We start from the raw sequence: 23,002 nt of genomic DNA on the forward strand, positions 1-23,002 counted from the left end.
GCACAGTACACGTTCCTTTAGATGAACTGTGTGACTGGTGAATGAAAAATGCTGCACTTGGCTGTTATATTTGGTGTGCAAGAAATACGGGCGAATCGTCGCCAATTCAACGAAGACGCGTAGTTCGCAAGTGAAGTTGGTTCATTGAACGGCGTCGGCCTATGCGTACTTTTGCGGCCGTAACTGCACACGTAGGCGCACTACTTGCAGAGCGGCACTGTCGAAAAGCGGCTGCTGGTCGGAACGTCGAATTTCAGTCGAAAGACGCCGAAAAAAACACCGCAAGACGTGCAAGCACGCAATGGAGTATAAATAACCGGCTACTATAGAGCGCGCTCGTGTATGTCTCCCTCATAATGGCGGCCGAAGGCCAGCGTCACCTCCGCACTATATCGCCTGACTGCAGCAGGAAGTTGTCCGCTTTAGGCAAGCCCCCCCCCCCCCCCCCCCCTCCCACAGCGCACGGAAGTTGGCAGAAAACAAGTATTCAGTAATTATTTTCAAAACACACATTGAACCTACACATTTCAAGCTTACGGTATACTCGTCACCTATAGAACCCCATCTCTTTTATATATAAGATTGCCGCCGCTTTTCGTTCTGCCATGAATGCGGGGTAACATTGTAAAGGTTTCATATAACACCTCTAATATAGCTGAAAACGATGGTATTGCTATTTCTAGGTAACTCCTAATTAACACACCGACTTTAATGTTACACCACGCATCGCCCCTAACGATTCTCACATTTGCGCAAGAAGTAAGCTTCTTAAGTTGTGTAGTTGAGTGCTTCTCTCAGAAAACCGCGATTGCAGGCAGATATAACATGTTTGAGCGCTTTCAGAAGCAATAGTAGCTTCGCGGGAAAATTGAAAACCATGCGGCTGTAATTCATCGCAGTCTGACAAGGGAGAACTGACACTGTGGCGCCCATTGAAATCTTCAGTAATTGCATTTGATAAGTAATACGTAGGCACGTATTTTTTAATCGGGAGCTTTCAGCGTCTACTCGAAAGGCACAGGAATGATAAGGTGCGTTCCTCATGCAGCGGGTCACAGACGTTACAAACGACCGTTACTGAATCAGAATTGCTTATTCGATAAATGAGAGCCACAGATACACCGCTCGATAGCACGCCGCATCGAGATAATGCCCTACGTTTTATTAGGCCGCCTACACGGCCAAGTCAAAACGGGTCGCAAGCGTGTAGGCGTCTATGGCCCTGTCAGGTGCGTACATTCGAGCGAGCTCGAGTGAATTCCGGTCTAACACAATGCCGGTTAAACACCATCCTCGCATCACTTTTAAAGAAGACTTGCATGGATTTCGCAGTGCTTACTTATGCGGCGTGCCTTGATTGCGCTCGAAAATTTACAGGCAGCTCGTCCAAATTCACTTTCCTAAGGGCCACACTTCTCTTTTTGTCAGTAGGTGTGCCTCTAACACCGAATGTTTCTGGCTGTTTGAAAAACCGGGAATGCTTTTTTTTTTTGCATGATAAGAGCGAACGCTGTTGACTTCATAATTTTTTTTTTGTGCCTGCACCACCGCGCAACTGGTGCCCAGCTATATAGTCCTTAACATTGTCGCGGTCGCCGCCGCTATAGCACGGTGCGGCCGCGCAGTTGTAGGGAGTCGTGAGCACACTCGCGGATTCATTCGTGATTCCCGCCATCAGTGGCGTTAGATATGCCTGCGTCTTTAACACGTACGTTTCGCAAGAATGTCCGAAGACAGCGTACTACAGGTGTGGTGCCTTTCTTTTCTTTCTTTACATTTTTCCTGCCGGTTATGAGCAGCGAAGTTGAGTGACCGCTCTTTCATGAGTGTAGCTTTTATTCGTACAGGAGCGTATACTGAAAGAGGCCATGTGACAGGGGCCTTGTACATTGGCCCGTTGAAACACGCTAGCTTCATTGCGATGCGCCGAAAGCTACCAAACTACATCAGCAAGAGCTTAGAAATTTCAAGGTCATCATCATTATCATCATAACCATCAAGGAATTTATCTCCACTGCAGGACGCCGACCTCGCCCAGCAATCTCCTATTACCCTTGGCTGAATCATCAGCTCGTGCTCAGTCAATTAATTTTATTAGCGTTAACAATTTACCATTGTTAATAATTTTGTCGCGTCTTCGCTAGCCTTTGGTTGCGTTCCTTTTAATTTGTCAACCCTTAATTTTCTCGTAATAGATCGCAGGTTTGTGCTTACCTAGGCTGGTTAGTGCACGTTTTGAAGGTAGTCCGAGAGCGCAAACGACGGGACGTGGTGGTGCGTCTGCCATGTTCACTAGGCACTCGCACTCACTGTTCCGTTCGATTCAAGATCACAAGTTATCTGCTCTGTACGCCATACAACGAAAATTTTCAGTGCGTACGATGCATTCTCTTGAAATTTGTTCCAAAGCGCGACAAATGGCAAACGCTGAGTGTGCGCCGAGCGCGCTCAGCCGCAGCATTCAAGACACCACCCATGCACTGTGCACTGTGGAACTTCAGCGGGCGCTCCCTCTCTCTTTTGCCATCCTGCTCGCGCAGCGATGCTGTTGCCGGGTCCCATGCCGCGCGACCTGGTGTGGTGCACGTTCGGCACCTTCCCGCAGGATTACGACCTCATCGACACGGACAGCTTTTGCGACTTCGCCTTCATACCGATGTACGTGAGGCCCAGCAAGGACACTCTGCTCGACGACAGCCACGCGGACTTGCAAAAGTTATTCGCCATGGCCGCACGACCGGCCGCTGCCACCAAGTTCGCCATCAGCTTCGCGCATCGGCGAGTAGTTTTGTCCACGTTGTTTTTTTTCAACTGCGCGTGTGACAAATGACGGAGTGGAAGATGCGGCGAACCTTTGCTTTCCTGCTGGGAAAACCATTTTGGTTTGCACGCGCGGTTAAAACTGTCATGCGTGTTGCGTGCATTTGTACTTTTTGTGTTCGTGTAAGGAACATTCATCGCGCTGACATATTGTTTTTCCGACCTACGTTCTTCAGTACACACTTTTGATGGTGGCGATTGAGCTATGTGCCTGTGTATATTTTAAGATGTTTGTTTCTAACAACATTTAGGGTATTTCACACACACACACACACACGCACACGCACACGCACACACACACGCACACGCACACACATGCACGCACACACGCACACGCACACGCACACACACACGCACACGCGCGCACGCACACACACACACACGCACACACACACGCACGCACACACACACACGGACTGCTGCCAGTACCACGCTGTTCGTAGTTACAGCTGGTAAAAAAATTTCCTGGGTTTCACGTGCCAAAACCACTACTTGATTATGAGGCACGCTATAGTGGGGTATTCGGGATTAATTATGACCATCTGAGGAATCTTTAACGTGCACCCAATTCACAGCACACGAGCATTCTTCCTTTTCGCCCCCATAAAAATGCAGCAGGTTCGACTGGGATACTATCCCGCGACCTTGCGCATAGAAGTTTTAACTCATGACGTAGGATTCAGCATGTAGTACACACTTATATTATGTACACAATACCTGTAGCACAAAAAAATGGTATGCGGGTTTTCACTCTGCCTTGAGCTCGATCTGGCAAAAATGGGAAAAGTCTGTACCTGGTCAAACAATGTACTGGTCAAGACGCAGTGCCCTTATCACTGCCGTTTCGCATTCCAGCTGTCTTTGTGCACCTTGAGGGTAAAGGGATTTCCATTTTGCTTTGCCTAATAAACTACGTCATTCCAGAAAGCTATAACTATTTCTTGAAACCGAAAGGCAATTCCGGGACATGCAGCACTTGCTTGTCGCCGGCACTCAATTTCATGGGCATTGACTCTTTCACCTTTGCAGAAGGAACGCCGAAGTTATTAAGCATGTCAGGGATCCTCAGGGACAGGCAAAGCTCGAAGATTACTGGAACAAGAACATCTACCATCACGCCGTCCTTGACTTGGAAGTCAAGCCCTGGGAAAACTTAAACATCGAGAGTGAAGTTCGGGCGGCGTTCGACTTACTGAAGGTGCACGCCTATCCGCAATATTTGTACCCATTGCATTAGCGCTATATGCAAATCGAGCATGCCCTCAAACACAACCCACCAATGCATTAAACGGACATTTGAAATGCGACAGCAATTCTTCACATACTCAAACCCAGTTTTGTGAATCTGGCTCGCTCTCTGCCGTCGAAGCTGTATCAATGAAAAATAGAAAAAAGAACAAAGGACAACTTCATACTTTTTGTACAAACAGGCAAGCACGCGATTGTGATATGAGCATTCTACTGCTACGCACAAATGCACCTTCCGTATTTTTAAAAGTTATGAAGCGCATGCACGGACACGATAAATGCAGGAAAGCACGCGACCTTCCTTGTGCGCTCGCTCGCGCCCAAGGAAGGTCTTAGGACCACAGTCATGTACTTCTCTCGTAGTCCTGGCGTCTCGATGGAACACCGGGCCACTGCTCTTGACGCGACGAAAAATTCTGTAGTCGAGATACCGTACAGGCTTTTGAGCGACGTTATGTTTTTGTATCTTTCGGACATTTATTTGTGGTCTGCTTTGATGGGTTCGCACGTGTGCAGGAGCTGAGGGGCTGGCAGAAAAAAGTGAACGCGAGTCACCCCAAGCCCGGTGCACCCCATGGTGGCTTCGTAGTCCTGGGCATCCGAATATGGCCGGCCAATAAGACGCCCTTCCTCGGAAATGTCACGCATCAGATGGAGTAAGTAAGCAAGTGACGATAGTTACTGGTGTGCGCTGTTGCGTTCTCCTTGGTAGCGTACCCCACCGCTGCCGACCAGTTGTTGCGACGTGTGGTTCTTCAAGCTCCACCGACGTTGCTATTGGGTAGTGTGGCGTTGTCGGTGGGCTGCAGGCGTCCGGTACACCATGGCGACCAGGCAAGGACGAGACAATTTCTAGTGCGAAACTTGCACGGTATATTCCATGGTTGGTGAAGTATGAGAAGAAGAGAATGAAGTGAAAAAGTACATCACGGGGCCCTTTAAATAGGCCCACTAAAATCGTGGGCGCGATCTTGTTCACGTCAAAGTCACGTGACATGCACTGAGTCCCACAGTGCAAGGCGGAGGCACACATTTTACCAGGACGATGTTTCCCCGAGCTTGCCTCCGCTGGTGGCAATCCGCGGGTCCTGGGGATCGTAGGCAGCTGATCCCCTCTCTTTCGCGCGTTGCTGGTTCGTGGAAAGGGCGTCTGGTTGTGGATGGTCGATTGATCCATTCTCCCAGTTGACGTCTTAACCAGCGTGCCTCCGCTGGCGGCAGCCCGCGGGTCCTGGGAATCGTAGGCAGCTGATCACTTCTCTTTCGCTCGTCGCAGGTTCGCGGAAAGCGCCTCTGGTTGTGGATGGGCGATTGATCCATTCTTTCAGTTGACGTCTTAACGAGCGTGTCTCCGCTGGTGGCAGACCGGGGATCCTGTCTGGTTCGTGGAAAGGGTTTTCACGCACACACATAAAGGGGCCTGTGAACACTGCGGGGTGTCCGCCAGACCGGTAACCACTCAAGACAGCTACAGCAAATTAGGAATCACCCCTCGTTTCAATGAGGCATGGTGGTAGAGCATCCTTTTTGCCCGGGGTGTTACATGCCAACCGTAACAACGCCTTCCCGTTTAGCGCAGCCCTTTAGCTGAAAGAGTCCGCACGGTAGCCATAAGAAGATTATTTTACCAGAAGCAAGAATTCGAAGCATTCGAAGCATTCCACAAAACTTTTGAGCAGCATTTTCCTAATGTATAAAGATAGATCCACCTTGCGCCTTTTACAGCGAATAGTGGTTTTTGCCATGTCACCTGACTGTAGAACGCTGCAAAACCAGCCGCATGACTGAAAAAGAAACACATATCCTGCGCGCTCCGAGAATACGTTTAAGCGGAGCTTTCTAGGTTGTTTGTGAGGAACGCTGTTATCGTTTATTCACCATTTGCAAGCGCAGATACCACAAGACGTTGGACACGTTTTCACCGGTAGATGCAACGGCGTCAATGGGAATGTTACTAATTGCTTAAGTGGGAACAATATTGGCTACGGAAAACTGACATTGATATATTAGTTGGGTTGAGGACCATTAACCAGAAATCACACCAGTCTTTAATGCTGCTTAAGTCTTTATGCAGCGAAATGTGCTCAGTCATGTTAGCGATAGATTGGCGGGTAACTGAGTTACCCGCCAATCTATCGCTAACATTCGAATCTGAGAGGTAACGGGTAAACGGTAGATTGTTTATGCATGCTAAGAACACGAGGGGAGAACGTCAGATATCGCGGGAAGAAAGGCTGCAATAGTGCTGTTACTACTGACCTATGTAAATGATATTACACTTATCTAATGGCCTTCTCTATACCATCGTAGCTGAGTGATTGCCGCACCAGAGATTGCTCTAGTAGCTTTTGTAGGAAACTCTGGAGTTTGCATTATACTTGCGCGTGGGTTGGCTGACCTATTGTGCCCTCTTTTTGGCATACGGCGCATTCTTCAGGCAGTTCCTAGTGGACGGCTTCCTTCCGTGGACTCACTTCACGGAGGACGAGTTCGCCGCCAAATACCCGCAGTGCGTCATCACAGGAGCGTCGCCACTCACGGGCGTCAACAACAACAACACCATGGACATGGTGAGTGGTTGCCCGTATTCTGTAATACAAAAAAAAACAAAAAAATATACCTGTATACTCAGCCAGCCTTGCGCCTGTACCGTAACTGGCAACTACTTGAGTCATTCGAGAAGTAATTGTGCGAGAACTCCTTGCCACTTGCGTCCGGCCTTTCAACCATGGATTAATTTTCCCACAGATGTAGTTTAGGCAAGTCATTGTCTGCATTCTTTAAATCTCCGCCGATCCCATATTGCGCCCGAGATATGCATCTTCATCTGTCGCTCAAAGCATCCTACAGAGATACGGGACCGGTAGTTTGTGTGTTACGAAAACAGAACACGCTGCGGTAATTAAAGAAATGCTTTGTTTTGCTGTAATTAACAACAACACAAAAGCTAATTCATCGGTTCCGGCTATTTTTCTCCCTCAAAAATAAAACTATAAGTCATACCCTGAGCGTAGTCTTAATGAACTGGAAAATGCGTCCATGGGTGCGGAACAATGGACTTCCCACACTATAGACTAACCACGACATCATGGATGTTTTCGCGGCTTCGCTGCAGAAATTATTGTACCATAGGCGAACAAATCAGGATGAAGATTGTTATGTAAAAGCACGAAATGCTCTACATAGCAAGTTTTGCGGACTTTCTGCTGTAGCAAAATCGCCCATACGTGGCGAAAATATACTTTAGAAACGGGTACTTCACGATCACCTAGCAGCGCTAAGGCTTAACGCGCAATTAGAGAAACTAAACCTTTGCCCTTCATTTCCTTCGTAAATTACCACCGTTTCTTTTGTCATGCAAACGAAAAGACCTAAAGAATACTTCAGTAGTCTCTAAATAATTATGGGTCGCTATTTAGTTGGCAGTTTAAAGGTCGCCACTTTCCTTCCTTCCTCGCTGGTGGATTGCTCGTCGCCCCATTTCGCTCGCAGTTCCAGGTGATGGACTGGGTGAACAGCAGCACGACGTGGAACTATTACCCTTCGCTCGCCATTTCGGTGTCGATGTGCACGCGCGTCTACAAGACCAGCACGGGGATGGACGCAAAGTACGGCGACCCGTGCGTGGACAACAAAACTCCACCCGGCCCGTCGTCCGCGGTAAGCAGTAACACTAGAATCAAACGGCGGTAGAAGTATAGGTGCTCGCGTAAGCGTGCAACATCTTCCAGGCCAGTATTCATAGAAAAAGTTCTTACGACAGCTTTGTTTTTAAGCGAAAAAATGGCCAGTCTTAGCTTGGTTAAGCCAAGAATGCGTTGCATATTGCGCGGTCCTTTTTTTTTTTTTTTTGAGGGCGAGGTATCACGCGCCGGCGCAGCGCCCCTAGCGGGAGGAGCGGGAGTCAGGTGGTGGCTGCGGCCGCGCGCGACCGCGCGAGTTGGGGCCCAGCTTTTCCTCCGGCTGTCGTGACGTCACGTCACGTGGTTGCACTCAAGGTCAATGGTGGCTGCCCGGCCGCGCCCAAGGGCTGAACTGAACGATTGCAATATGCAACGCATAAAAAATTGGCCATCTCTCCCGTAGGCGAAGCATTCGAAGCGACAGCAAGGTTTAGCGCCGCGCTAGAGCTCCGCGCGCGGTGTTCTAACAACACGCGGAGGCGGCATGGCGCAACGCAATACGCGAGACAACTGCTGCAGGAACAGCCCTCCTGGCAGACGCCGGGCGTCTCACAACGCTGGCGTGGTGGTGAAGTACGCCGGTAGAGGAGTTACCGGTGTCGCAGCTCGATGGTGCACGAGCCGCGACCGACGGAAAATCGTCGGTGTTTGTCAGTGCTCAATCGATTGGATTAGGTTTAGCTTGCCGCTGTCAATGTCGCTGTGGTCAGTGTATATGACGGTGCAAGATATATATTATTTAGGTTGGGATACTTCTCGGCTTGCTTGTGGGACGCGATCGACCGCTTTATCTGGGGACGTATTCTGCGGCGATCACTTTCGGCGACAATGTCGCCTCGGCGATAGCATCGCCGTCAGGCGCGCTCTGATTGGCTGATTGAGCGAATTCGGATGGCGTTAGTACTCAACTTGCCAATAAACTCGTCCGATTTTGTTGAAACAGGCAATCAGCGCACGCCGATGGCAAAGGCGTGGCCAAGGCGATAGTATCGCCGAAAGTGATAGTCGCCGAGTACACCCCCAGAGTTTCATGGTCGAGTTTCACGGCCTCGTCTCGGTGGCCTACTTTTGCGCGTCACTCAGTCATTTCGGATTTCCCGCGAAGCGCGGGTTGCTGTACCAACGGGCGATAAAACCAATAAAACATTTTTTAAAGCGAAAGCGTTACTGGCCGCGAACTTGCGATTTCGCCGTGGCGGTGCTCCGAAGATGCACATGACGTCACAACGCGCGCCTCCACCGCGGATATTTCTCTCTCGCTCCCTAGTCACTACTGCGCATGCGCCACTAGTAACACCAAGCCACAGGTGTGGATGGATGGATGGATGGATGGATGGATGGATGGATGTTATGAGCGCCCCCTTTAGAACGGGACGGTGGGTTGTGCCACCAAGCTCTTGCTATTATACTGCCTGTCCTACCTAGGTTAAAAAATGAGAAAAAAAGGCGCAGCGCCGCGCCCATCCGCCTCCGCCGTTTGGTATGACGTCACACCACGTCCCTCGTCGTTGCGCTCGCCTCCGCTCGCTTCGGCAGCTGCGTCGCATGCCTGATAATATGTCGGAGGATTGAAAAGGAGAGCTCGCGTGCGCCGCAACCACAGTTGAGGCGGCAGTATGGAGTGCAACAATTTCGATAAGGAGGGGGAGGCCTATAATCGACATCGGAGCGAGATGAAGAGGAAACGAATCGCCCATGAAACAGTCGAACAGAAACGCCGCAACATAGCTAGACTACCAGACTAATCTGGACTCGCAATCAAGATTAACCAAGGCTAACCATGCTGTGCTTTAGCTTTCGCTATGCATATCCTGGCAAAGCCGAGTTAAGCCACCGCCAATTTTTCTGTCTTCAAGTTGCGTGGTCACATCCGATGGGTACCCGCTGCCGTCGCCGGGCCGATGGACGCGCGCCATTGCTGCTTTATCTGGTCGATCGCGTCTCGGGCGCGTCCTCACCTAAAAAGCATATATATATATATATATACCTATACCCCGCACCTCCACCAATTCTAAAGGTGTTTATTAGGCAGAGCTCGGAGCAGCGCAACGTCGACGGGCAGGGCTGTCACAGCTAGCAAGCACGAGAGCCGTTGCTGAGCAGGAGCGCTCGACCCACTAGCGTTTAGAGCCAGTAGCGCTGAACCCACTAGCGTCTCTCTTCGCTACAATATATATATATATATATATATATATATATATATATATATATATATATATATATGAAAGCGTGGTGCATCTGCACCACAATACACGAACACAGCCGCTCGAGACAAGCGTGTGTGCGCGCACACCGCTCGTGCCAGCAGCTATATAGATGATGATGATAGTGATCTAAGGAAAGGAAGGACGCTTGCAGCAGCTACACAGGACGCTTCCCTGGCTCCGGCAGAGCCGATCGAGCGGAGCGTGACGTTGCGTCCACTTGGCTTCGTCACGTGTGCAACCAAGCGCAGCGCGCGTTAAGGCCGATCCACACGACGGACCAAATTGCTCTTTTGGACCGCGGTCCGCGCATCACGTGATAGGACGTCACCAGTTCCTGCGTACCGCCGTTGGCCCGCGCAAGACCGCGGCCCTCGCGGTCCAACAAATCGCCGAGGCTTTTCCCGCTTTCGTTTTGGCGGCGGACCGCATGCAAACCGCAGCGATTTTGGCTTAGCCAACGAATGTTGTCCGGCAACAGTGTGTCGTCAGCCAAATCCAATCTAGTTTTCGGCTCAGCAAAAGCCAGTCAAGCCAGTAGTTTCATGTCCGCCGTTCCGCTACACGTGCGTGCAGCAGACATTTTTTAAACACCGTGTCCTCTTGGAGTGACGAGGAGGTTCTTTCATTTTGTATACCTCGTTGAGCAGTTCCCGGCTTTGTGGGGCTCGAGCCGGAATGATAACAATGATAACACTCTGGCCGAGAGTGTAGCTGGTTGGTCTGCTCTGCTGTCTGCTATGCGGTCCGCCGTGTGGATGTGCTCTGCGCTGGACCGGACCGCGCCGGGCCGTGACGTCGCATCACGTGACCGAGCGGCCCGCGGACTTGGTCCGTCGTGTGGATCGGCTGGAGGCCTTGCAGCCCTCACCGCGAGGGCCACGCATGCGCCGTGAATATCGGGGCAGTGTGAGTGGCGCTGACGGTGCGAAAGCGGTTGGAGTGACCGTCTAACTGCTATCGCAATAAAAAAGTACCAGCCGGTAGTGACAGCGAACACGCATAAGGGAACGAAGCTGAGAAATGACAAAATTTCGACGATTCTTATTGCAGTGTGCTACGGCGTACGCATTGTGTGCTGTATTGATTTGTCTCGTGTTGGTTGCGAAACAAGCACGGCAGCATACAAGACGCTTAAGCTTCACCTTTACAAGTGGAAAGCGTTCGCATTCAAGGACTCCTGACTGTTTCTCACGCTTAACCGTAGCTTATGTAACCGTAATGTTTACCGGAAAATACTGGAGGCGAACGCTTTTCCCGAAGGCGAGCTTTTGAGTAGAAACGCGGCCTCTTAAGTGCGCGGATCCCGGAGGCTGTGCACAACCACGCAAAAAAAAAAATCATTTTCAGGTTTCTGTTATTGCTTTGCGCATTTAATATTTTTATCTGTGAAGTTTTAACATAAAAGGTATGCGCTATCGGTGTTTTGTTTCATGACGTTTGTGAGCTGGCATGTTCAAAATACGGAGAAATGACTTCGTCAAGAACGTAAGATAAGGTATGAGGGACTTTAGTGATAGAATGGTGCGTAAATATAACACGCATATACCGCATGTCATATAGCAAGGTGTGACGTATACATATACACAAATATACGCTTTAATTTTCTGGAACGGGAAACGCCGCCGACGCTGACACCGGATTTTCGGCGACATGGGACCCTTAACACTATCGCGTTAATAAGTGACACAGTACTTCCCCGCTTTCTTGAGCTGGGGAAAGCATAGATTTGAGCGCCGAAACAAAGAAAACATTAGGCATGCTTGCCGTAAAGAAGATGGAACGAGCTGTCACAAACTGTTGTCACAAATTAGTCGGATTTGAGCGCTGTATCAGCTGCTATTTGCAAAGTAGCGATATCTCATTTTGTTGCCGAGTTATCGAGGAGTGTGTTTTTTTCTTTTTTGTTGTTTTTTTTACTTCTAATTTATTTCCCTAGCGAACTGAGAGCTTAAGCAGATGATATCCGAGCAGTGGTGTCCATAGAAAGAAACTTTCTTTGTTGAAATTGAGGATTTGAGAATTTGAGGATTTTTTGAAATCGGCTCAGCGTTGCCTATAGCGACAGATGTTCCACTTGTAAGGTATTTCGAAACCTAATCCTTCTATTGAAGCGCCCGTGTTTCTGCTGCTGGCGCAGCAGATGGCCGTCGATATCGGCTTGGCGCATTGTTAAATTAATTATTTTCTCCTTTCTTCTCTTTATTCCAGTATTGCGGCGACGCCAAGAAGTACTACGACAAGTTCCATATTTACAGACCAGACCTGGCACCATACGGCTATAATGAAAAATTCAGCGCTGTCATCGCGACCTATGAACTGTGGTCACCTGTTACGGAAAAGGTGACGACGCAGTAGTCTGTTTTTTTTAGAGCCTGTCACCGCGATCGACACCACAAACATTACAAAACATTTAATTCCTTATATTATGAAGTTTAACCTTGTTACCTCGAACCGATTTGGGCAGGATAGAATTATTTTGAAAGTGTTTTAAGAATGATCTTATTGTTCAAGAAGCCCGTAATAAATAAATAAATGAAAATATTGAAACTTGCTCATTCGTTTAATTGCAATGAAATGAGAAGAAGCAGAATTGAATATACTGAGTGGAACAGTAGATCGTCGACGTGACCCCGACATTGTATAAGCGCGCGACATTGTCAACTCCGGCGGTTGCTGAGTATGGCGTGGCCGCGCGCTGGCGCGCGGGCCCTATCTCGAAAGCGATCTGCGATGAGTGCACAGCCTAGGTTCGCCGGGGGCCCATAGCTTCGTGTGCGCTGTGTTCCCACCACTTGGTTCCCGTTGAAGCGAGAGGCAGCACGAAAGTCAATTCGCTCGCTGCTGCTGCCGTTCTTCCTCACGTCAGCGTTAGGACGGCGAATGTCCGTGCTCATCGAGTGAGATGTGGTTGTTTTCCTGTACACACGTGACACCATGCTTGTTCATTTTTGGGCGGCGTATAATACATCAATTTTGTGTGCTTTAGATGTATCATCAGACTCAGTTAAAGAAAACTGTGATATCGTTTTTATTGCTGAGTTAGAGTTGTAAGCTTGATATGTCTGTCCGTCTGCCTATCTATCTATCTATCTATCTATCTATCTATCTATCTATCTATCTATCTATCTATCTATCTATCTATCTATCTATCTATCTATCTATCTATCTATCTATCTATCTATCTATCTATCTATCTATCTATCTATCTATCTATCTATCTGTCTGTCTGTCTGTCTGTCTGTCTGTCTGTCTGTCTGTCTGTCTGTCTGTCTGTCTGTCTGTCTGTCTGTATGTATGTATGTATGTATGTATGTATGTATGTATGTATGTATGTATGTATGTATGTATGTATGTATGTATGTATGTATGTATGTATGTATGTATGTATGTATGTATGTATGTATGTATGTATGTATGTATGTATGTATGTATGTATGTATGTATGTATGTATGTATGTATGTGTGTGTATGTGTGTGTATGTATGTGTGTATGTGTGTGTATGTGTATGTGTATGTGTGTGTGTATGTGCTTATGTGTGTATGTATGTATGTATGTATGTATGTATGTATGTATGTATGTATGTATGTATGTATGTATGTATGTATGTATGTATGTATGTATGTATGTATGTATGTATGTATGTATGTATGTATGTATGTATGTATCATACTCGTCTCCCCTGCTTCGTGTGCAAATCTTCAGTGCACCGAAATTTTCTTTTGTTTAAGCTAGTCGGGTGCGCATATTGAGGGAAAAAGTACATGTACGGCTTCGTCGGAATGCTTGCAGCTGTGCGAGGTCAAGGAGCGGTACGAGAGATCGGATATCAGCTTGGCGCTCTTCGACATCGAGTGCGAAGACTGGGCGAACGCGTGCACCGGCACGGACTCGAACGTGATCGGAGGCACGATCAGGATCCGCGCCATCCACGAGTACATTTATGACACGAAGCTGAGAGGGCGGCCCGACCACGACTGCCCGTGAAAGGACGTTTGCCCGTGCAGCGAACAATATTATCCACATGCCATCGATCGGGGGGTTGTGTGTGTGGGGGGCGGGGGGGGGGGGTGGAAGGCGTGGAATTGCTGTCGTGCTGTACGTGCGAAGCCGGACGATAGACTGGTCGCTGCACTTTAACGCTGGGCGAGAATTTCGGCCCTATGCTTTTGGCACTCCGCATTTTTTAGAGAAAACGGGAGTACTGGGACTTCTTTTTATTGGAAGGGGGGGGGGGGGTGAAAACAAGGTCTGCTTCTCTGCTAGCTTTATTTTTTCGCATACTAGTACCCTTGCGATATAGCAGGACAGCTCTTGTGTGGACACGACCAGGGTAAACGTTAGACCTACGTGGGAGCTCTAGAACGCTCAAAATTGAATTACGGAATTAATTACAGTGGCGCCTGTATAAAGGAGTCGCTATCACTGCCTTTGGCTGTAGCACGCGCTTGCACCTGTTATGTGCTTTGTGCTTTGTGTGGGGCCACAATTTCCTGGAGAGAGGAAAAGTCATCTAGCTTCGGGGACTTGGACGAGCCTTCATTCACTTCTACGACGGACCGATATAGTGTGGAACTCTAGAAGCGCTTGCAGCGATTGTATGTCGTGGTATTACTATTTTATTTGTTACTCAACTCAACATCACTTCTAGCGACCAACGCAAACGTTCACGATTTTGAGTTGCATCCCTTAGACCTGGCTTCACTATCTCTATTTACGCTGTCTCTTATATTTTCATTGCATTGCGCACCGTACACTGCGTCATCTTTTTGACACTATTGGACGTGCAGCAGGCAATACGTTCGTCGAGATTAATAAAGTTAGTGCTCACTCTCATGTTTTACTCTCTGTCGCAGGACTTCGTGGTTTTCATTTTTTGGGAACGAAAACCAGTTAACGCCCCTGTACGTGGTGCCGTTTGACTAAAGCGTGCGCGCTGCTTGTGTTTTTTATTTCTCTCTCGCATCTTTTGACGCGTACTCACAGCAGAAAATGATTTAAACGAGCATAGATAGATCTTCAGCACAGGATTCTTGCGCACTTGCAAGAATGGTTGTGTTTCACATATGACTGAAATAACGTACTCTGCTAACCAGTCAGAAAAGGCGATTGACGACGTCACACTACACGAAAAGTATGCAGATACGAACCACGTGTTGGAATCTGAGAAACGGAGCTTTAGTCAAGCGGCTAAAAGAAAATGTCGTGCACCTGATTATATTCTGCGAAGTATTTTGCACCATAGCGATTTGTTACCTGCCTGGCAATGAAGTCGAAAAGATGGGGAGCCCCCCACCATGTGAACCACGTTAGCACTGTTAGGATCGGCCTGCAGGGGTACTGCTCTGCAAAGCTCTTTCAGCCCGCTGCAGGTGCGTCAATCGATCCGCGGTGGGGGCGCCCTTCAGAGAACCAGCGAGGACAGCGCTAACCAACCATGAACTTAATTCAGAGAACTGTGGACTACGGCAGCTCTGGAATTCAGAGCCGCCGGACAAGGGGACACCACGACGGCCACGCTGCAGGGGTCAGCTCGGGGAATAAAAGGCACCTTTCCTGACACAAGCCCCGAGTTCTACGAAGTCCGTCTGACGTCGGCTCCGGACCGTGAACCTCGCGCATGGAAGGGTGTGTGTGTGTAAACCGTCCCGCAGAGAGGCGGCTTGTTTACGATGGCGTCGAACGTTTTGCCTCACCTAGGGATCTAGGGAACGCGAAGTGTTTGAAAACGGCTGTTTGTCGGCGGCTAGGTGTGCTCGTCATCGTACTCGTCGTCGTGCTCTGTGATCGTACTCATGAGCTGTGTGCTCGTTTGGTGTATGCTTCGGCTTGCGGGCTCCATTTGGGAGTCACGCTAGACTGTGTAAATGTATCCCGTGTTTAAAATGCAAATTCTGTAAATAAACCCTGTACGCCTAGTTCCTCCCAAGTTCCTCTCTCCGACCTTCAACCTTTACAAATGGTGGCAGCGGCGAGATCGTCCGACAACTCCTACAGCTGGTAACAGCGGTGGGATCGTCCTCAAATCTTACAACTGTATGCCAGCGGTGGGATCGGCCGTCGAAATCTTACGCCACCCGTTATATCGACTCCAGGATTGGCCCCATTAGCTACGCCAATGTGTCCAAGGTTGGCGCGCCGATCCTGGATCTCGCGCAACGCTAAATTTCACTTTACTCGGCGAACGACCAACCAAGCAGATGCGCAAAACGCCAAGCTTTTGGAAACCGAGCTCAAAGAGTTTCTTTTTTAAATGAATCGTGACGTCTTGACGACGCACATTTGTTGCAATAGGATGTTTATGTTTAATTTCTTTCATCGCTTCGTAACTCTTTAAAAAGAAAAACAAGGCCAGAAGCCAGGACACCTCTACGGGTAGCAAAGGGTGTTGTGCTTTCATGCGTGTGCGCTACTCGGAAGAGAGTCCGGGAGGGTTAGCGAAGAGAGCTATGCTTTAAAGGTGACTGCGGGAGACCCTTTCTCTGGTTCGTGAATGGCGGCCCCTAGGAATACCCATAGAGATGGGCAGCAAGAAAAAGGACAGATGACGAAATTATTGACGCCTCGCAATCCGTAAATTGCACACATACCACGTGCTGTGTTTCAGTGGATGTTTCTGCAAAGCTAAGAAAGTTTCGCTTACGTAGACAGACTTACGGTATTTTTTTTCTGGCTGGCATTTTCTTGTTTACCATTCCTTCTTTCTTTCCCGCTTTGTGTCGCGCCCTCTTGGCGCGTAATGCGTATCTGAGCTCGAACTTCTTAGAAAAGTTAAATAATTGACCGCACCTCCAATTAGCCGTGTAGAATTAATTACAGGCGAGACATAAAAGCATATATACATAGCCCTTCCATCCAAAGGTGATCGCGGGTTCATTTATGCTTTAAGCTGGTGCGGAAACCCCGTGCTTCTTTTTTTTTTGCTTTATATCTTCTTTATATTAACAAACTAGGGAGACAAAGCGTCTGCAATATCTTTTAGGATTTCATACATAAAGTCTTCAAGAAAGCGCCGTAGTTCTGGGCTAACTGCGGAAAGTCTATGTTAATGTAAACAAAGGACGGTAAAATGTAAAGGCATTAGATCGGTTTTCTGAGCGTTGTTGAATTAGGCGTAAATAATATATTAGGAAAGCGTTCACCACCGCTATTGTTTGTATTCAGTTAAAAATTCTTTTCTTCGGCGCTCAAGGCAATACAAGCTTTCATGCTGGTATCATTTTTTTTCTTTTTCTTCTGCTTTTTTTTTTGTGGATAAAGCTTTTATCTGCTTGTGCCTTCTTTATAACCTGCGTTCTGAAAGTCAGTCATGCGAGTTTGTGTTGCTGCTTAATGGCTTTCTTTTTCTGATGACGGAAATTCGGGCCACGTATGTACACTACTTAGGTGATTTTACAGCCATTAATATCAGAAAACAAAACGCTAAAAGCGCCTCGTTGTAAGTAGAATAGGATACCGGGTAGTTCAAAGACGGCTTTAAAGGCTGCGAAAGAGCAGTGATTAGTTAATAGCGACCATGTCACTTAATAGGCTTTTCCTCTCTTCTTTTTTTTTCTCTCTTCCTTCTTTTTTCTTTTTTTTGTATGCGTGAAATATTTGAGTTTTTTTGCCTCAGGCGAGACTGAGTGAAACGGTGGACGCTGCTCTTTCCTTTCTTATGGTTTTGTGATCGCTTTCCGATTTTTCGAAAAGATAAGCGGCAGCCGTAGGATGTATACTATCTTCTTTTTATTTCTTCAGATAATCTTGCAACAATGCTATCCAGCGCTTTGTAAAAAAAATTCTTTTAAATAATCTTTTTGTTTTTATTTTGCGTTCAATTGTCTTGCATACCATCTGCACAAGCTATCTTTTCTCTCGCTGAGCCCATTACCATTTCTAATACCTCAGTTTTGCCCGAGGCTCCTCGTTGGAGGGATTCTTTATTTCGTTTACTTTTTCGATTTTCTGACTAAAAACATTGTTAAAATCTTTCGTATGACCTGAAGGAAATAAGGCGCCTCGTGCGTGGCGAGTCACGGCGCATTTTCCGTCTCTCTTTCTACAGAGGACGTCTCTTATTCTTTTGAGATACTTTGTTTAGCCCGTTACAGTTTACGCTTTGCTGTGTCGATCGAGGCACAAAGGGGCACGTGTGTTTTTGTTGATTATTTCCCGCGCTGAACGACCCATTCGCACCATTTGCACTTCTTGTAGTGTTCTCTTTAACCCAGTTGCAGTGCAGCCACAACTTGTCATCACAGGAGGAAAAGGCAGACAGACAGACAGACAGACAACGAACTTTATTTAGTCCTGAGGAGCTACTTTCAGGACCTCCTAACGGGAGGCCATTGTAGCCGCTGGCCGCGCCCACGTAAAGGACAGAACGCCGTGACGCTCCGCTCTTTCCTGGTCCCTCTGGATAGCCTGGGCTTGCTTTCGGAGTACCGTGCTTCTGATGGCCTCCTCCCACTCGGCTTCGCTGGAGAGGAAGTCGTTAGGCAACGCGGGACATCGCCAGAGCATGTGAGCCATTGAGCAAAAGGTTTCAGTGCAGTCAGGACAACTAGGGTCCACATCCGAGTAGATCCTACTGAGGAATCCCCGCGACGGGAAAGATCCCGTCTGCAGCATTCTAAGTGCAGCTGACTGACCTCTACTGAGCTTCGGGTGAGGCAGAGGATAAATTCTCCGACCAAGTTGGTAATGTTTAGTGATTTCATTAAATGTGAGGAGTGGATCGATGGAGGAAAAGGCAGCTAAATTTATTTTTTCTTCAGAAAGCACGATAGGTACATTGACCTGAACCAGCATCATGACAATGCAGTAGATAATCTCGGAAATATAATCTCTAACCTCGAATGTCCATACAAATTGCAGCTCTCCATACGTTGAACCTCTTTTAGACGCCATCGTGGTTGTTGTTGTTGTCGTTGTTGTTGTCGTTGTCGTCGTCGTTGTCGTCGTCGTCGTCGTCGTCGTTGTTGTTGTTGTTGTTGTTGTTCATTCAGTGGTTCCCAGGACAAGAAGAAGGAAGCAATGGATATCGCCAGCTTTCCTGCAATACTGTAATCTCTCTTTTACCCAATATATTGCGCTTACATTTAGGTTCCTTCTCACAGGGTGCCAAGAATGATTATGGTGTAATTACAATATACGAACTTTCTTCCTTTTCTTGCAGATTTGTAGCAGGCCATGGAGGTAGAAACAACTGTTTTTGAAGACAAAGTCTTCTGGCTTTTTTTTTTCGCTTCTCCACATGGGTCTGGCATAACTGGGATCATGAGATGCAACTGGCCTCTTGGTCAAAAAAAAAGAAAAGGGCATTTCGTACCTTTGGAGTGTCGCAGCGAGTCTGAAAAGGTATCAAAATGTAGGTCTCAACTTGGTGAGAAGTGAGAATCAGTCACATAGTCGGTAATTATAATGGTATGGGCGTAATTAGCGCTAATATAGACAAACATTAACCTCGGTCATTGCACCATAGACTGCACTGGCTCCTGTATTTGCATACGTGGCCTATTCGTCAGAACAAAGAAAAAGAAACGCGTGTCAGCCAAAGTCGACGAGAAAGTTGACAACGTAGACGTACTACATGCGCTTAAAAATAAGCCAAAAAAAAAACAACAACATGACAACAAACAGGGGATCCGGAAAGAAATGTAAGATCTGACAGTCGAACGACCAAAATATGGAAATAATTCAAAAATATCATGCAAATATGCAACATTGCATCATCTTTAATGCTCCGATTTTAGTATATATATATACATATATGCATCGTCTTTGTCTTCTGTCGCGTTGACTTTGGTTGATGCGCTTTCTTCTTCTTCTTACCGAATGACATTTGAGTAACAATAATTCAAGGTTGAACCCCATAACACGAACGACAATAGGGCAAGCATCATGAAGACAGCAAATTAAGGACAGCTAATTTCGTTCGTCATTCGTGTTTTCTTTCGTTAGCATTACTGGCTTGGAAAAGCGTTTAGTTATAAGCGGTGACCAGCCAGACGAGTCCGCTTCTATTTTAAATTTTTCATCCAAGCATTAGTCAGGCTTCTGTCTTTTATTTCATATTTACTTCTCCAGTGCCTCATTTTTCTCAAAAACGTTAAGGTGAACATTATGAATTCACATGTATGCCGGACTTTCGCAATGTAATCCTTGCACGGAATGCGAACGGGACCACTTTTATTTTTTCCTTTATTTTATCTAAAATGTTGCTGCTCGTAACCTGCTCGCATAGCATTTCGTAATTCCCTCCCTATGTCAAGTAACTCTTCTCTTTGTGTAGTGATATGTTCAGTGATTAGAGTTAGTACTCGGAAATAAAATGAAAAAAATACTTCAGTGGATAAGCTATACGATAGAAATGACGTGTGCATTGCAGCGCTCGAGCAAGCGTTTGGGGAGACTGGGAAGGAAGGAAGGAACAGTTCGAGAGAGATGAATGATTAAGATAAAGCGAGCGCACTTAAAAATGCTTCATTTCCAGACTCCAGCAGTGAAAATTCCTGCGTTCCTTAGCTGCGTTCCAATGGGCGAACAGTCGCAGGAGCGCTGGGATCCAATGGCAAAACAGGAGCAGTTTCGGCACGCCGAGAGCAGTCAAGAGCTGTTCGAGCTGTTCCCGCGCGGAAGGCAGAGTGCGAGGGATGTCACGTGACGCAGACCGTACGCATCATACCTTTTATGTTCTGTGGCACTTTCTTCGCTTCGGTTCAATGTGCGGCGACAATGGCGAAGGAGAAGCGCAGTTCGCGCGGTCACAGCCTCTTTAAATCCATGCAGTAAGGAAACAATGTGGTCACGTGATACGACTTCAACGTTTCAATGGGTGCGCGAGAGGCCGCGCTCTGGATGCGCTGCTGCTCTGCTTCTCGTTACTCTTTGCCCGCAGTCTGCTGTTCTGCTAGTAGAACGCGCCATCGATTTCAACTTTTATGCGAAGCATATTACGAGAGCTCAACCCAGCTCCTCAGGCGCGGCGGTGTCGCCTTGAATACCACGTGACACCGTGACGTCACGACAGAGGAGAAGTGGCTTTGGCTCAACTCTTGCAAGATGGGCTGGGTGGGAATCGAACCAGGGTCTCCGGAGTGTGAGACGGAGACGCTACCACTGAGCCACGAGTACGATGCTTCAAAGCGGTACAAAAGCGCCTCTAGTGAATGCGGTGTTGCCTTAGAAACGAGCTGTTTCTAACGCTCAGGCGTGCGTCGCTTGCTCAGGCGCACATTTCGTTGCCGCGCCGAACGCTGCGTTGCTCGACGCTCACCGCGTCCAATGCGGGGCGCGTAGTCGCTGCGCCGTAGCCCATTGTAATGGCGGGTCGACGGGAACGCTGTCGCGTTCCACTCTTGAAGGCGAAGCAGAGTAACGCATGAGTTGTTTCTTCGTCTAGCCGAACCAAATATAGCCAAGCAACAGCAGTTCACCAGGCTAAACAGTGGTTCAACAACTAAAATAAAGGCTAGTATGCTTCGCATCCTGGGCTTAACCTTAGCTGAGCCACAGTCATTTTTTCCACTCTGGGCAGTGGATAATCACAAGCCAGGTTGCTTTTTAACCACGGCCAGGCCACTTCCATGCATGCGCGTGGTGCATTAGAAAAACAGGAAAACGTGGACGACGTGTTTCATATCTGTTTCGCATCCGGAAACCTCGAGAACCAAAGCGTTTGATGATTAGCTTCCTCAGACTGCTAACTAAACCTGCAACGTACCGTGGTTCTACCACATAGCGATAACACAGGAGCGAGGTTTCTCAGCTGAATCGTTATCCCATTATTGGTTTCCTTTAATGCAGCGCAGAAAACGACGGCAATACGGAAAGGAAGGAAACGGGACTAGTGGTCTATTCCACCTAACTCTCACGAATGTTATTTCTAAGTGCGGAACCGAATAATAATCCCACCACTACCTCAAAACATGCACCAAATCCATCACAAGGAACGCAGACAGAAACGGGCCGAGGCTCTTGAGAAGCGTTTCAAAAACTCGAAGGACGTGCTCTACGTTGATGCTGCAGACTATGGCAACGGCCGCATGGCCCTAGCTGTAGCGAGCGCTGAAACTAGATTGATAGCCAGTGGCACAGTTCCAACGGATTGCTCTCAAATTGGAGAAGAATCTGCCATAGCACTTGCAATTGCAAGTACTTCATCCAAAATTATAGTCAGCGACTCTAAGGTTGCGGTGATGAACTTTGCCAGAGGCAGAATTTCTCCCGAGGCGAACAGAATCCTGCAGACCTGCAGAGATAGCAGGAAAATTGAAATAATCTGGGCACCTGCGCACGCCTCCCTAATTAGCTCGAGGACTCACATTCCGAGCTGGTGGGCTAGCCGAAGGCTTCACGGGGCGAGACCGCTTAGTGTGCTACAGAGAGATCACACAACACTACAGACTAGGGCGGGTTAAATATCCTCCGGCTGATGCATCCTTAAACAAGAGCCAGGCCTCCACTTGGCGTCGCCTGCAAACCAACTCGTTTCCAAGCCCGGTGTCGTGCAGCCTCTACTACCCGGGTCAATACTCTAGCCAGTGTAAGCTATGTAAAGCCAGGGCTAATCTTAACCACATTCTGTGGGAATGCCCACAGGCTCCCTCTGAGGGAAGAATAACGTGTTTAGAACAATGGGAGACCTTATTACTCAGCTCCGATCCGGAGATTCAACTGAAGACCGTCCAACTGGCCGAAATCGCCGCTAGGGTCCAAGGACTCCTGGCCGTCGTCTAGGTGGGAAGACTTAAAGCCTTCCCTACATCTGTTGGACAAATAAAATTTTACAATCCAAAATCTAAGCCTCCACTAAAAGAACCATGCCTTGGATGGTACATGGGGGATCAACCATATTCTGTTGTAGCGGACACTCTAGCCGCTTTCGTGCCTTTGGTACCGCCGTCACCGTGGTCTTCCCGACATTGAGGATGCATACACCGCCCATGCGCCAGTGATTAAAGCCGTGCGGTCTGTCGCGGGTGGGACATCGAAAAGATAAGTCAAGTAGGCTGCTGCGTTTTATTTTTTTTTTCTATTTTAACGTGCTCGTTAAATGTTCG

The 23,002-nt window shown here is 47.9% G+C and overlaps 1 protein-coding gene across 4 annotated transcripts in view; it reads left to right on the forward strand.

Moving 5' to 3' along the window:
- Positions 1–13,990, forward strand: part of LOC135904692 (uncharacterized) — a 37,664-nt gene extending 23,674 nt beyond the window's left edge. For 2 of the 4 annotated variants that reach the window (XM_065435618.1, XM_065435616.2), the window contains 7 exons: positions 2,541–2,778; positions 3,850–4,018; positions 4,585–4,724; positions 6,506–6,638; positions 7,561–7,728; positions 12,167–12,298; positions 13,749–13,990. In XM_065435618.1, coding sequence (XP_065291690.1) covers positions 2,541–2,778; positions 3,850–4,018; positions 4,585–4,724; positions 6,506–6,638; positions 7,561–7,728; positions 12,167–12,298; positions 13,749–13,943 — 1,175 coding nt within the window. In that variant the 3' untranslated portion in view covers positions 13,944–13,990. Of the gene's footprint in view, positions 1–1,591; positions 1,748–2,540; positions 2,779–3,849; positions 4,019–4,584; positions 4,725–6,505; positions 6,639–7,560; positions 7,729–12,166; positions 12,299–13,748 lie in introns of those variants that run through there. The other 2 variants (XM_065435619.1, XM_065435617.1) reach the window with 2 other exon arrangements.
- Positions 13,991–23,002: the final 9,012 nt, after the last annotated feature.

Source organism: Dermacentor albipictus, chromosome 2, assembly GCF_038994185.2.
Source record: "Dermacentor albipictus isolate Rhodes 1998 colony chromosome 2, USDA_Dalb.pri_finalv2, whole genome shotgun sequence".
Classification (NCBI taxonomy): domain Eukaryota; kingdom Metazoa; phylum Arthropoda; class Arachnida; order Ixodida; family Ixodidae; genus Dermacentor; species Dermacentor albipictus.